This window comes from Galleria mellonella, unplaced genomic scaffold, assembly GCF_026898425.1.
Source record: "Galleria mellonella isolate WM207_F2 unplaced genomic scaffold, CSIRO_AGI_GalMel_v1 utg33, whole genome shotgun sequence".
In the NCBI taxonomy this organism is placed as follows: Eukaryota; Metazoa; Arthropoda; class Insecta; order Lepidoptera; family Pyralidae; genus Galleria; species Galleria mellonella.
Window position 1 is genome coordinate 9875989 of NW_026442079.1, and position 15445 is coordinate 9891433.

The 15445-nt window shown below is 31.5% G+C and overlaps 1 protein-coding gene across 3 annotated transcripts in view; it reads left to right on the plus strand.

Annotated features, from left to right (window-relative positions):
• LOC113521629 (uncharacterized) overlaps positions 1-15445 on the plus strand; it is a 66145-nt gene that overhangs the window by 38839 nt on the left and 11861 nt on the right. For all 3 annotated transcript variants that reach the window (XM_031911444.2, XM_052896646.1, XM_026907225.3), the window contains one exon: positions 13382-15408. In XM_031911444.2, coding sequence (XP_031767304.2) covers positions 13401-15408 — 2008 coding nt within the window. In that variant the 5' untranslated portion in view covers positions 13382-13400. The remainder of the gene's footprint in view (positions 1-13381; positions 15409-15445) is intronic.

Consider the following 15445-nt stretch of genomic DNA (forward strand, 5'->3'; position numbering starts at 1 on the left):
ACAATAAAGAATATATATCTATCTATCTGTCTACTGTTTCCCCCATGATACCCCGCATAAGTTGCTATTCCTGAGGACTCAAGTGTTATTCCTCTGTACCCTGTAAATTTACGCCATATCCCACCCTTCAAACCGAAACACAGCCGTGCAAACACAACTACTTTATGGTTGAAAAACGAATGGGACAGAGGTGCCCAAACAAAACGACTTTTGAACAAAGTCTCCCTCTGGTAGGGAACCTGTTTAGGAACGTATAGAGGACAAACACAAACATTGTTGTATATAGATTATTTATTTAATCGGTAATGATTATTGAATACATAACAACTTATGATGATTTTTCAGTAATTTTTGGACTTTAATAATTATAATAAAATTATTTCATCTATGCAAATAAATATCTCTCACAATTATTCGGTCTACCTCGGTCGGTATGCCTCGCGCTTGCGCTTACAGCTATACTATACGTTTATCTGGGAGAGATGAGAATTAGAATTGTCAAAACTGTCTGGTTTAGAAACATCATCTAATACTTGCCCAGGTATAAAATATGTATATAATTTAGCTTTTATACTATGTAACAATACAATTACTATTGATAGAATTTTAAGAATGTCTGGCACTTTTTTGCTACGATGTTAATGTATATGGCAATAGCTAAGGTGATTTCAAATATAATTCAGGAGAAAATTGCGCTTTATTATTTTGTTTTTGCTATCTGTTATCTGCCAAAGCCACTATGACCGAAACTTCATAGTAGCCAATCATTTCTATCTGTGCTGAAAGCAAGCGTTGAGAAATTTCAGCTTTTATAAAATATCAAAGGTCTGGTATTCACAAGCTTTTAAACTATTAGAGGAAAATGGCATTTAGAACCTACTAGTATCTCAGCGTTTTCGATAGTTAAAATGTGATTTAGATATGTTTTAATGTCACCGTAAGCCTCTTAATATTTTTACACTATGTTTATTTAATGCTTGTTATGTATGGATGGGAAGTAAAAAGGTTATGTATGTTATAAACATCTTCATTAGTAGCTGTTCTTGAGCATTTCCTAGCATGACTTAGGCGAAATTTTGTATAATCCTTATATAAGTGCTTCATAAAATTGCGCATCTTCTGAAGGTTTATTAATAGGAAGCATTATAAAAAAAATTATGATATGAATTTAAAACTTACGAATTAAAGATAATATGATATTTATTAAATCACATGTATTTTGGCAGTTTCTACGAGGGTCAAACTGAAAGTCCTTAGAAAATATAATAAAAACTGATTAAATTAGCATATTTTTACCTTTATTTTATCTTTTCAAAATAGTGTCCATTCACGTCAATACATCGCTGCATCCGATAGAACTACTGAGAAAAGCACTTTGCCCACTCGTCCTTAGGGATCTCTTCGACGGCCTTCTGAAACGTGGCCACAGCTTCTTCGGCATCCATAAAACGTTTTCCTCGAAGTTTTTCTTTTATTTTTCGGAATAAATAAAAATCGCAAGGTGCGAGGTCGGGGCTATAAGGCGGACGACTCAGTAGTTCTACGTCTGAGGTCGCCAAATAATCGATCACTTGCCTGGCAGTGTGCGGAGAAGCATTGTCGTGATGAAGGAGGATCCTACTGCGAGGTTGTTTCTCACGCACTTTTTCCAAAACACCTGGCAAACAATTGTTACTGTACCACTCTGCAATAACTGTTTTTCGATCCTGTAAAACAATTGTCGCATAATGACCTGTCCTTCCAAAGAACGAGGCCACCATCATTTTTCCCACGCTTCGACCTTTCTTTACTTGGCAACTCCTCGAAAGGAAACATCCACTGAGCTAACTGTCTTTTAGTTTTGGGATCATAACAGTAAATCCAGCTTTCTTCTCCCGTAACTATATCAAACACAGAATTTGAGTCACCTCCATTAAATCTTTCATGCATTTCACGGCACCAATTAACTCGACGGAGTTTTTGAGCCTTGGTCAAATCTGAGGTATCCACCGGCCATAAAACTTTCTGACCGCAAAATGTTCATGGAGGATTTTGTACACTTGATTCATACCAATCCCTAAGCTTACCCGGATCTGCTGATAGGTCACTCTTTTGTCAGTCTCTATCATACGCCGCACAACACTGATGTTATCTTCAGTCGTCGCCGTAGAAGACCATCCCTCACGAGCATCATCGGTGAGATTAGTGCGACCACATTTAAACTCATTAAACCAGTTGTAAACAGTGGCACGAGATGGGGCTTCATCGTGAAAGGCCAATCGTAGTCTATCATAACTTTCTTGTTGACTTAGATGACATCGAAAGCCATAAAAAATCATCGCACGAAAATTTTCTCGTGTTAAGTTCATGATAACGTTATACAGACTATTTTCAATTTACCGCCAAACCGCAAAACAAATGACAAACGAATAAATTATATACTCAGTATTATTCGTAAAGAGTTCCATTTTCAAAATTTTAACAATTTTTTTTATTATATTGCTTTCAAGTAGCCAGTTCTAAAAATTTTCAGTGCAGCCCTCGTATTGCGTTATTACCTAAGATTTCAGAATCGCGACACCTATTATATATAATATTATATATAAGTAAATGCATCAACTTGTTATAAATTATTTAAGAAATGAGAGTTGTGCACATTTAGTACATTACGTTTTAACCGCATTGTGCATAAAAGATATAACCATAAATAATTGATATTAAACATTTATAAGAAAAATATATATCAACTATATTTAAATCCACAATAATACTAGCGTTCTCTTGCATTATGCACCTGACGTATTGGTTTCAGTAATTCGATAAACGGGCAATATCCGCAGCAAATTTTTATATTTTTTGTAGATCTGTGGGATAAAAATATTAAATATAAACCCTGTAAGTAACATTTTAAAGTTTCGATGTATTCGAAAATTTTTTTTTATTTTATTAAATAGTTTTATTTACACAAACACATAATGACATAATTGTAAACATACAGATACTTAAAAATTCCTATGGCATAAGCTTTTCAGAAATTTATAGAACTTTATATATTCTGTCAGCAGCAAAAATAAAACAAATCTGAAAAACATTGCTGCAAACTTAAAACTTAACATAGTTATTCATTAGCTTTGTAAAAAATGTCCACCTCGGAAGTGGAGTCAAAGGGGTATTTACAGGCGTTTGAAAATAAAAAAAGTGTTTCTCGCAAATAACTGAAAAAATATTCAATGAATTTTATGTAAGAAGACATTATAGCAAAAAAAAAAAAAATATTGCGCGTTTCGTCTTCAACATCCTAGATAAAAAATTGGATTCATATGATAATTATAACATGAGGTATTTTTATGCCTTTTCAGTGCTGATAAAACACCCTTATATGAATTTTCTTCAGTCAACTTTAAATATTTTGTATCTAATAAATCAATAACACGCTCCATAAGAATTACTTCAGATTTTTTTCTTTAATTAAAAAAATATAGGCGTTTTTAAACTTCAAAATTTTTTATTTGGAAATTTACAGATAATTTAATCAATAATTATATTTTCTTTATTAGACGCTCAAACTTTATCAATGTTGAATCATAAATAACTTCCGATGCTGTTAGGTAGAGTAGGTATCCACTGCAGGTCTCCGAAAAATACAAGTTTTTGTCTTCAGTCAACTGTTTTATATGGTGCACGTTATATTTAACTTTTTTTTTTAATCTCTGAAATGGAGAGTTAAAAAGTGCAATTAGACAGGTAATGCTTTGGGAATTTAAACAAGGCCGTGACGCTAAGACCACGGCTTAACTGATCGGGCAGTTAGACATTTATTTGTAAAATTCAGTTCTGGAGATACGACCATAAAAGACGAACCGAGTGCGGGACACCTTTCCGACTTTAACGACAACCTTTTAAAGAAAATATTGAAGCAAAATTCACATCAATTAACAAGAGATATAGCAAAAAATTTTAATACCTCATAATCAATTGTTAATCACTACCTGGAGAAATTAGGAAAGGTCAGCAAGTTGATAGTATGAATATCTTAGTATCTAGTTAATTGCACACACATGATTCTTTTACACGACAATGCGTGATCATGTACAGCAATTGTGACTCAAGAAAAAATTTTTGGATTTTGGAAGGTCTATATTATTATGCTCACCATGCTCCCCAAACCTTACTCCCACAGACTTTTCTGTACCCTACAAAACTTTATGAATGAAAAAATCTTCAGTTATGAAAAGCAAGTCAGTCAGGCTGTTGAAAATGTCTCCCAGTCCATACCACCCACATTTTATCGGAAGGAATTGATAAACTATCAGGAACATACATTTTATTTTAATTTTATTATAGTGGAAAACCTATATTTATATCTGTAGAGAGGTCAATTATGTACATAAAATATATTTCCAAAATAACTATCAGGGGGTGATTAGTGATCGATACTGATGCCATAAAAGCAATCAGTAAAATTTTTGTCTGTCGGTCTGTATGTTCGTTATAGAAACAAAAAGTACTCGACGTATTTTGACGAAACTTGGTACAATTATTCTTCATACTCCTGGGCAGGTTATAGTATACTTTTCATCACGCTACGATCAATAGGAGCAGAGCAGTGAAGGGAAATGTTGGGAAAACGGGAGAAGTTACTTCATTTTTAAGCTTCCGTTGCGTGTGCAGCCTTAATGGCCACTTTTAAATATGTAAAAATGACCACCCGTGCAACGCCGGGACGGGCCGCTGGTACATAATAAATTAATACAATTACGTTATTCAGTGGATGCAAAATAAATGTGTGATAGAAAAACGGAAGTTACTTATGACTTGACCTAATATTTAAATTTGTGCAAATAATAAATCTTGAATCTTTAATAGTTTTATTTTGTACAAGCAACCCGCTTCTACTTTGCACGGGTGCAATGCTGATACTGAATATACCTACCTACTACAGAATGTCCTTATAAACAACGTTTACAGATTTTTTGTCATTAGACAATACAAACATTATAAAGTGCTATAGGGCACGTGCCGCTGGCCGAGCAGGTACCGTCGCACCGCATTGTCCCTGCATTTTAAATCTAATGTAATATCTTCGGAAATATTCATTTAAATTATATGCTGTAATATAAATGCATGCATATTGATCGATATTAAATAGACGAATTATTTAAGGTACTTAATTGAATAAAAAATATTTCTGTAATGTTTAAAATCACTTCGTAAATAAGCCATATTTTCCCGTAAAATGTAAAGGATAAAAAATGGTTATTCTGGGTCTATAAAAAAAAAAAACCGCTTGAAAAACAGTTGCGTAGTTTTAAAGATTTAAGCATACATAGGGACGGACAGATAGCGACAGAGACTTCGTTTTATACTATGTAGTGATGATGATGACCAATTTTTTGCTTGCTACTTCGTACTCATCCAATAGACTAGTGGAAAAATCCCAAACTTGCTTTTCTTTTTACGTCTGACAGAATTTTGTGGAACTTTTTAGCGTCTTTTAGGTTATATCGACGCTGTTGAATACGTTTATCATGCTATCCTCTCAGCCCCTTCTTTTTCTCCTTTTTACCGCTAAATGCGGTTCTTTTTTTACTTCTACAAAAATTATTGGGGACTAACCTTTTGTCTACTTCTTTGTACGCGTGGACTTCAAAAGTGGAAAATCTACGAAGTTAATTCTAGAAGGTGTATCAATATGAAACAGACACAAGATTTTAAGGTACACCTTCAGGGACACAATTGTGAAAACCGCCTCAAAGATGCAGTAGTTTTTGCGTGATGCCGCAACAAACATATATATAAGGAGAGACAGACAAAGTTTCTAAAAATTATTGTATATAAATAAACATGACATTGATAAATTATTAACAACTTAGTTATGCAATCCAGGTTTTTTAAGGCCCAAAATATGAAAATTATGACTTAGTAGTATCAATAATAATATAATAAATGAAATAATGCTTATTGTATGTATATATATGTGTGTGCGCGTGTGTGTGCTTGTCAAAAAAAAAACAAGTCTTAAATCATGTAATTTTTGTACATGCTTTAAACTTACCTTCATGGTAAGTTTAAGGTATACAAGAATAAGAACTAGGTAGAAGTGATAATTCCGTCAATTCAATAATAGATAATTGGCTTGAAGTATTTGTCGCTCGAGCCGTCCACACGAATTGAGTTTCTTTAAGCAACGCGGTTGTAGGCCATACAGAGAACATATTTAATCGTGGCTTACGAAGATGGCTCTTTATATATATTACTACCAACTAATGTTTACTTACCAACTGTAAAAATTTACTATACTAACTTTAACATATTTTACTGTAAAGAAAATAATATACTTTTTTTATCATTTAAGATTTTTTTTATTTTTTTGACCTTTTTAATATATTAATGAAAAAACATCATAATATCATATCCACCTTCCTCCCTAATCCACCTCCTTATATCCATATCCGCTAGTTATGTTGTATGTGCTATATATTACTGATATTTGTCCATGTCGTGTGTGATTGTATGTCACGTCGCCATTACTATTGCTGGAGTGGGTCGCCCTACATTAAGTCCGTCTTTACATGGTGGTTATTTAATCTTGGTTTTTCCACTTGTCCGATATGGGTATTGTGTTCGACTAATTTAGTGACGTCAAGTTCAAAAATAATAAAAATAATAGCAGATGTATAACTTTTACGGAGAATATACTTTATTGGGTATGAACTACATACTTAAATTTACGTGACGCTTGTCTATATTAGGTTACCATTATTGAATTTTTTCGCGCCTTTTTTTTTTTTGATAACGGTTTGTTTTTTATTATTTATGTAAAACAGAACAGAGGAAGTGGGGTATATTTTGTCAGCATCGGTGCATTCGTAAATGTGTACAGTGCACGATTTTAAAACTAAGAAATGTTTGTAATTAAATATAATTAATAAGAATTGGTTATAAGCGGTATAAGTATAATAATTTTATAATAAATGACAGAATAGATAAATACTTAAAGCTTTACACAATATGCACTATATTGTGCTGTACTAAAAATTTATTTAAAAAAGAACGAGCTGAAATATAATACTTCCTTGCTTTCCTGTTCTGTCGCAACTTGAGGTTGTCAGGTCAACATACGTAATAATTTTAATAAATTTAATAAACTCATCATGTTTTTAATAAGATTTTCTTTAAACGGAAATTTATTCTTTTCTATTATGTGATTGCCTATAAAAAATTATAGCAAGTAAGAATTGCCAGCATATAAAATTTTGGTTATAATTACGGTTATCTTTAACTTAGCTATAGAGATTTAGTTCAATAAAATCTACAATAATACGAAATTTATTATCTTTATAAGGGTTGTAACAATATGACCGCAAGTGTGTATTGACACCTGACACCCCTATGTTGTGGCTGAGAGCTGGCAGCCCTTATACATTGTATTATATTTGCTCATCTTTAATTAAAATCTAGTAACATTATAAAGTTTTATAGTAAGGAACGAGATCCTACGCTATATATCTATGCCCTTTTGTGACGATAATCAGACATTACGTGTTGAGAAAAATTGTAACTGTTTTGTTACGATAAATTATATAAGCACCTGTCGGTTCCTCACTCTATACACTATACAGTCACGAAAAGCATCTGTAAACTGTCATGTGTCATGTCGAGCTGTATGCGATTCTAGAGTTTGTGTTTAGGATCATTGTTTTTTGAAGAATTTAATTTATATGCTTAGAAAGTAACTGAAAAAAATTGTGTTGTAATTTAGGCGATAGCATACGTAGGCATTTATTTATATCCCTTTTACATTTTAACACATTGTCAATAAATTTAAGAAATGTTGGAAATATATAAATGTTTAGAGCTGTTAATTTAATGTCATGGTCAGGTTTCATTTGTGGCACACTTGGAACGTTCCTATATTTTTTCTTTCATAAAAATTTTTAGATTTTATTGATAGTCTAGTTTCTTCTTTGACAGACATTTACACCTGTTTACTTTTAAACATCGTACCGTTCGCCATTTACAGAGCATTATCCTCAAATCCTAGATTCAAAATGGTCACGCACAATGTAGTTTCAAAATAGTTACCTCAAATGAATGCTTAGGTTGTGGAATGACTTTCCTGCCGAAGGTTTCTTATGGGTCGGAAATGATATACCGCGTGCGTGATATACCTGGTGTTGGTGTCCATAGGCTCGGCATATATATATATATATATATATTATGACAATGCACTTAAAATATGTTTTTTTAATTTATTATTAAATTAATTGATTTAATATTTTATTATGATAACAATAACTCAATTAAGTACACACATCACGTGATTATAAACATTGTAGAAAGAAATAGAACGTTTTTGTATATGTTACATAGAAATGTGTATAATGTAACAAAATTTTGATGAATTTATTTTTAAATAATAAAAAAATCAATGAACTTCGTCACCAATAAGTTTTGATTGGATTTTGATATAAATATTTTAGCACAGGAATAATAAATCACAGCGGGAAAAATTACTGTATACTTAAAACTTGGTATAATTATTAGGTTAAGGTGACTATAAAGAAGCTGTCTCGAAAAGCTAAAAAAAGAAGTTAAAGGCGTTGTTTTTTTTGGGGTTTAAAAATATAAAAAAGATCAGGTTTTGTATGTATAATATATTATATAATTTTGTTTAAACACGGCATATTCAAAGGAGTTACATTGGTAAAAAAAATATTCGTGTTTAACTATAAAAAATATTTAAAGATTTATGAAATCTTTTATGTTATAAAAACTCTTTTTCACTTATAACTCAAAAACTATTCAACGAATTTATGATAATCTTAATAGACCCATTTTTTAAGAACCCCATACTGTAGTCTGCAGGGAAAACTTCGGTAGGGAGTTCATTTCACAGCCTGAGCGTTCGCGGGGGAAAGTCCGCTGAAACTGCACAAGACGCGATCATTTAAGTTCTAGCATGTGTTATACGTTACGTAGCATTATACAAGTGGTTGAAGAAAGTAAGGCAAAGTCTCGCTTTAAATTTATTTAATATTTATTTATTTAATATTTTAGTTTGATACTGCCTTTGAGCTTAGGATCGTTGACAATTCTCAAAGCTCGTCTTTGAATCGAGTCAAGAGGACCAAACTGAATGAATGAACCCTATGAATTTTCTCTACTCCAAAGTTAGAGTAGTTTTAAAGTAACGTTATTATTTTTATAGAAATATGGTAAATATTCATAACTTTTTTTCAACAAATATGATAATAAAATGTCAAGTAATTACAAATGAATTGATTATATGTATTAAATGGAAGTAGAAACTTCAATCTTTTAATTTTGATAAAGATAAGATATTAATATAGTTCAAGTATAAAGTTAGGAGTTACAATATATAATACGTTTTATTAATTTTCAGTATTTGTGCCATTTTTAATAATATGCAGTTACTGCATCTTAAATTTAAAAATGTCTATTATGGGCGTGGCTTCAAATGGAGCGTGTTGATAATTTTGTTTTGTTCCATAACATTTTGATCACGGTCTCTGAAGTTGAAATTACAATTTATATTAACTTATAGATATACTTATTTATAGATCTTATTGTTGAATTTCTTTATCTAATGTATACATTTTTTATCACTAAATAAAAAAAATTACTACACTTGGTTTTTCCTTGTCCCTCGTTTTTATTTATTTTCTTGTAATTAATGAATTCTAATACAATCTATTAATTTAAAGAGCATAAGCATATATTAAAAATTATATTTAAATTTTATTAAATAATAAATGGCGAATGTTTTAAAATTAACTACTAAAATTTGCATCTCTCCTTCCGGACTAGTATAAGAAAATATTAAAATTTCTAAAGAAAATATTAAGGATAATAAATAGTTTTATAACTTGATTTTTTGATTTTTTAAATTTTATACAAAATTATTTTAACTCAATAAACAACCATGCCAAGTTTTAGTTACACAGGATTCATTTTTCAATACGTGGAGTTTTTATATTCATCATTTATCATCATCATTCATTGACGCTTATTATAAAAAAGTCATTAGTGATATTTTGATTTAAGTTATCTTTCAGTCAGGTCGTCTTTTTTCTTATTAAGTACGTCGAATCATTTTTATTTATTTTTTTATATCGAATTCCAGATACGTCTATATTTCTAATTTTGCTATCGAGACTGGATTTCAAAAAGACAACACATATATAGTCATAACATAGTCATAACATAGTCCTCAGATTTCTAGTATTGTAGTTTGTAGAAATCGTATTCCGACACTACAGAAAGCCAGTACTGAAAAGTAATCCCTGATTCAGTTGTAAAATTATATTAGTTTAAATATTTTTAAGTTACAATATATGCAACTCACATTTTTTTTTAATATTGGAAGTCTAATTACAAATGTTTAAGAGGTATACAAATCCAAATAATTTTTATACAAACAGACTTGTTTTTACAATCATTTTTAAATCGCAATTTTTTATTAATGTAGGGTCCGGTAAATTGTTATATGCTGAGAAAAATCTGCAAGAAATTTAACAAACCACTCTTTTAAGTATCTGTTAACATTATGTGTATTTATTTAAATGTAGAGTACAATAGAGTTATAAAAAGCCCGTACGGGGTCGATTAACACCATGTAGATCTGTCATTCAAGTAATCGTTTAATCGTGTCAGTAATCGTGTGTTAGGCTTTGTTCAATGAGAATTTTTTTAATAACAGTTTTAAATTTATTAAAAGGTAGATCCAGAGTATCCTTTCGTATCTTATTATAACATTTAATGCCCATTCCCACAAAAACCTTATTATTTTTTTCTTTATAAATTTTGATTTGCGATATGTTATTTTTATAGGGAAAAGTAAATGTCCTAGCATTTTTTTGTTCATGTAATTATTGATTTTTGTATGTTATAGTAATTGCGACAATTCAAGGCGCGTAATTTAATCTTTTAAAAATGATCTTTTCATTTTTAAAATATTATTTTTAGATTAGGGTAATATATAAAAAGACCTATCCTTAAACTGTTTGTGTAATTAATTTATTGGTATTACAAGTTACGTAACTTTCATGAAGAAAAAGTATCGTTTTTTAAAAATCGATATTTCGCCAAAACTGTTTGACGGATTTTCATAATTCAAATTCAAAATTATCGCTGATATAATTTTCTTTAATTCGTGTATATATTTTATATTTAACTACAATTTTGATACGTGAATCTAAATTTATATTAATTATATATCAGAGAGTCGAACAGGGTCTTTGAGTGATGCGATCTGTCTCTGGTATTTAGACAAGGAACTTGTGTTGCAAAACGTCAGAAAATCTGCATGATATTAGTGAGCATAGAAAGAGTGCCGAATTTTAAGGCTTGACGTCCGATCTTCTATTGCATTGTATCCGTTCTATTACATCTGTAGCAATTGTATCGTAAAGAATCTGTATTTTACTTGAATTATTCACTTGTCATTGTATATTTTATAAAGAGTTAAATAAATAAACCGGAATATTCCGGTTTATTTATTTAAATTAATTGAATTTATATAAATTCAATTAATTTTTTATGAAATCATTACATGACTAATTTATAAGTCAGATAATAATTCAAATAATTAAAATAGTCAAAATAATAATTTTTCGTCTTACCGCAAGTCTGATCAAAATCTCAAAAATCAATATTTGGCCTTAAACCATAGTAAATCCAATGCCAGATCTATCTTATTTTAGATAGTGTATTAAGATAAACCATACACCAAATTTTAAGTAACTCTTACAGAAATACGACGGTCAAAATAAATATACAGTGGCATGTATATAATTGGCAATGACTAGTGCTGTATAAGATATCTAAAAACAACTTAATTTTGCAACAAATAATCATGTTTGACCATTTAGTAACATGTGTTTTTATTTGTAATAGTATGTTTTATTAACAAAAGGCTAAGTTTATAGGTCTATAATCTTTCGATTCTACCGGTATTTTGAATGACTAGTTGTACAGAAAACGGTTATTGTAACTTAACGATATTGGTTAGACATGCAGCTTCGTAGAATTGTATGTATCATTAATAGTTTTTACAGCGCACGTCAAATAATGACTTGTATATGCAAATTTTTGATACCTTGGACTATATTATATAATATTATTGCAATTTTCGTAAAAATCTCAATTTTTTTTATGAAGTTTCTATAGGTGAGATAATTTTTAAAATCATCTAAGTAGTTATTAATTGATAATCATTACAAACAAACATATAAAAAATCTAATTATCTTTATTATAAGTTTACATAATTATATTGCGGTATTAGGTAGGTAAAAATATTATATCTGGTATCTATCGACTACGTACTGGCGAGTAACGTTTTTTAATCGACTTGAAGAAGAAGGAGGCTTTCAATTCGGTTGTATTTTTTATGTTTGTTGTCTCATAACACCATCAATAATGAACCGATTTGAAAAATTCTTTTTTATCCGAAAGAATATACTTGCAGTTTGGTTCCATAGAAGTTGTATCAAAATCGGTTTAGTAGTTTTGAAATTAAAATAACCGGTTCAACCACAATTGATTTTTTTTGTGGAACTCAATCTTAGTTATTATTTTATACTTTTTTTGCATTTATACTATGAAAAGTTTTCGTTTACCTTCAGTCCAATAATCATTTTCTGAGCACTTTCGTTCGAGGAAATAACTCTTCAATGCGCAGTATTACACTTCGTCATCGCGTCAATTCTAAGCGCGTAGCGGGGTAAATAAAAAGGTAAAGCCACGCCCATACGTATCAAGGCCAAGAACAAATGAAGCACCTAAACTTTTAAAACGCTCTCGTTCGTCTTGTATTGAACAATTGGTTTTATTTCTCATGGTTTTTTAGGGTTTTTTTTTAAAGCAATTACAGGTGTATAATATATTTAAATAATAATCTCATATACATATAATTCAACTAGTTTTTTAATTAAAAGGAATAATCTTGGCAAATCTCCCCCACTCTTCCTCTTTATCTTCGACGTGTGTTAAGCAAAATATCAAAATAATAACAGTTTATAAAGTTGTCCGTGCATATTACAAGAATAAATAAAATTATGATTTTAACATATCTAGCTAACCTCAAAAACTAAATTATATAGGCCAGTGGTTAGCAATAATATGGTGTAAAATAGAAATACGATTTTATTGAAATTAATAAAAGAATTAATAATATGCATTAGTGATAATTATGACACACACTACGCCTATTCATACAGTTTATTATTATTATTTTTACTAAAAGTTTTACAATTATTGTTTAATACAATTTATTATTATTATTTTTTTACTAAACGTTGTACAATTATTCTTTAATATCAAATTATTTAACACGGAATGCCCTTTTAATATGCACGTACGATTTTTGTCTTATTCCAGGCCTGAGGAACTAAACACGATGAATACGGGTGATGATGAACCATCGTCTGGTTTAAATGGAAGACTGAGACCAAGAAAGTCTACTGTCCCTAGCCCACAAACTACTAAGGCCATACGTAAAACTGAAGGCAAGATCGCTCAGGAAAAACCTAAGCGTACTTGTACCCCGTCCAAAGTGACAATTAAACCAGATGATCTCTCTATAAAGGCTGATTCTTCACCCATCCTACATCTACTTTGCCCCTATTGCGATAGAAAATTCGCTTCTAAGCAAACCTTATCTAAACATGCACGACGTACGCATATCTCAACTTCTAAACAGGAATCAAACCTCGAGTGCCTGTACTGTAGTTATGCGGAGACAGGCTCAAACCATATTCTTCGGCACATGGTTGAGAGTCATCCCAATCAGTACTTTGCCTGTTTACAGTGTCATACTCGTTTCCCGTCAGCTACAGAGCTTGATGAACATAAGCTCAATATTTGTGAGAAGCAAAAGATACCCTACCGTAACAAGCTTCGACAGAAAGCGTCGGAGGGAACTACTAAGAAAAGTCAGAAATCTATCAAAATTGATAGTAAAGATTTCCGGAATGACGCAAAAACATTCACAGATGCTCATGGATTTAATGGCGTCGTTATTTCCTGTGAACTCAAACCGTCACAAGTACATGATGAGGCCGATATCGAGGACAACATAACAACGAATTTAATTTTGCCGCCCAGCAAAAATCTAGGTAATAATACAGTCATAGAAAAAAATGCAGTTATCATCTTGGACGACATACAATGGAATAAGCGTATTCCCTCAAATTTTTCATTTCACAACACTGATGCTGATCAGATCCTTTCTAGATTGGGTGTAGTTCACCGATCACCCAGAACCGGAGAATCTACCAGAAAAGAATGGTTCCGGGCTATTGATGATTCAACACAAAAATTCGAGAAATGTTTTGATACAACTTTCTATTCGAAAGTTGCTAGTAATGTTCAAGAAAATCTAACCAAGTTTCTGGATGGTTCTTTTAATTTTAATCCTGATCCTGACAATACTATTAAAACTAGGAAATCTAAAAATAGTGTCGTTATTAACACCGCAGAGGGATTTCCAATACTATTGGCTTACGCGCAATACTCCCGCAATGCTTTCGATGGGTATATGCCACGAGCTATAGCGCCAAAGCACAAATGGAAATGGGACAGCTTAGAATCGGACAGGAACTCTATAAACCCTGACCAGATTAAGCGCGATAGTCACACTAACAACTGCATAATCACCTTGGTATCTAGTTTAGACATTTGGACACAGCTGCGTATGAGAGGAAAATATGAAGATAAGTATAATTATTCTCCACTCGGAAAAAAGACTGACAAACAAAACGCTATCGGCAAAGAATTGAAAGAGATACTGGAAAGCAGAGAGATACCAATATCATCATTAAATGTAGTCAAACATACTGCTAAACCTCTAGAGAATGTAGATGGTCTTGAATTTCCCGCTTCATTGGGATTGACTCCCTCAATGCCGAAGTATGATATGCAGCCTGCAGTTTTAAGTGGTGAATGGGTCCGACCAAGATGCTACGTTTGTTGTGCTTGTGGTGTTCCGACTTATGATTCGCGTTCGCTTTCATCACACATAGCTACCCACCATCCAAATGCACAAGTGCAACATTATGACGTGGTCGGGGAACTACTTTTAAACGGTGACATTTTGAAACATTTATATGTACCACCAAGTCAAACATACAACAGAACTAGACCATTGAGGGGATTTAGAGAGTGCACGAAATGTAAGAAATCAGTTACTTTAGAAGATTTACATCAACATATGTTAGATTGTGCAGGGGACACACCAACAATCCGTAGAAAGTGTCGCTATCGACCTTTTGGGGTGCGTAGACGTCGTTCTCGCTTACCAGACAATAGGATACGCAAGAAAATGCGAAAAGATATTCGAAACAGACAAACTAGACAGAAGAATCATATGAGGCCTAGACCTAGAAATAGAACTGAAGTTGGAGATGGTAAGTTAGTTACATAATAATTATTTATAAAAACATT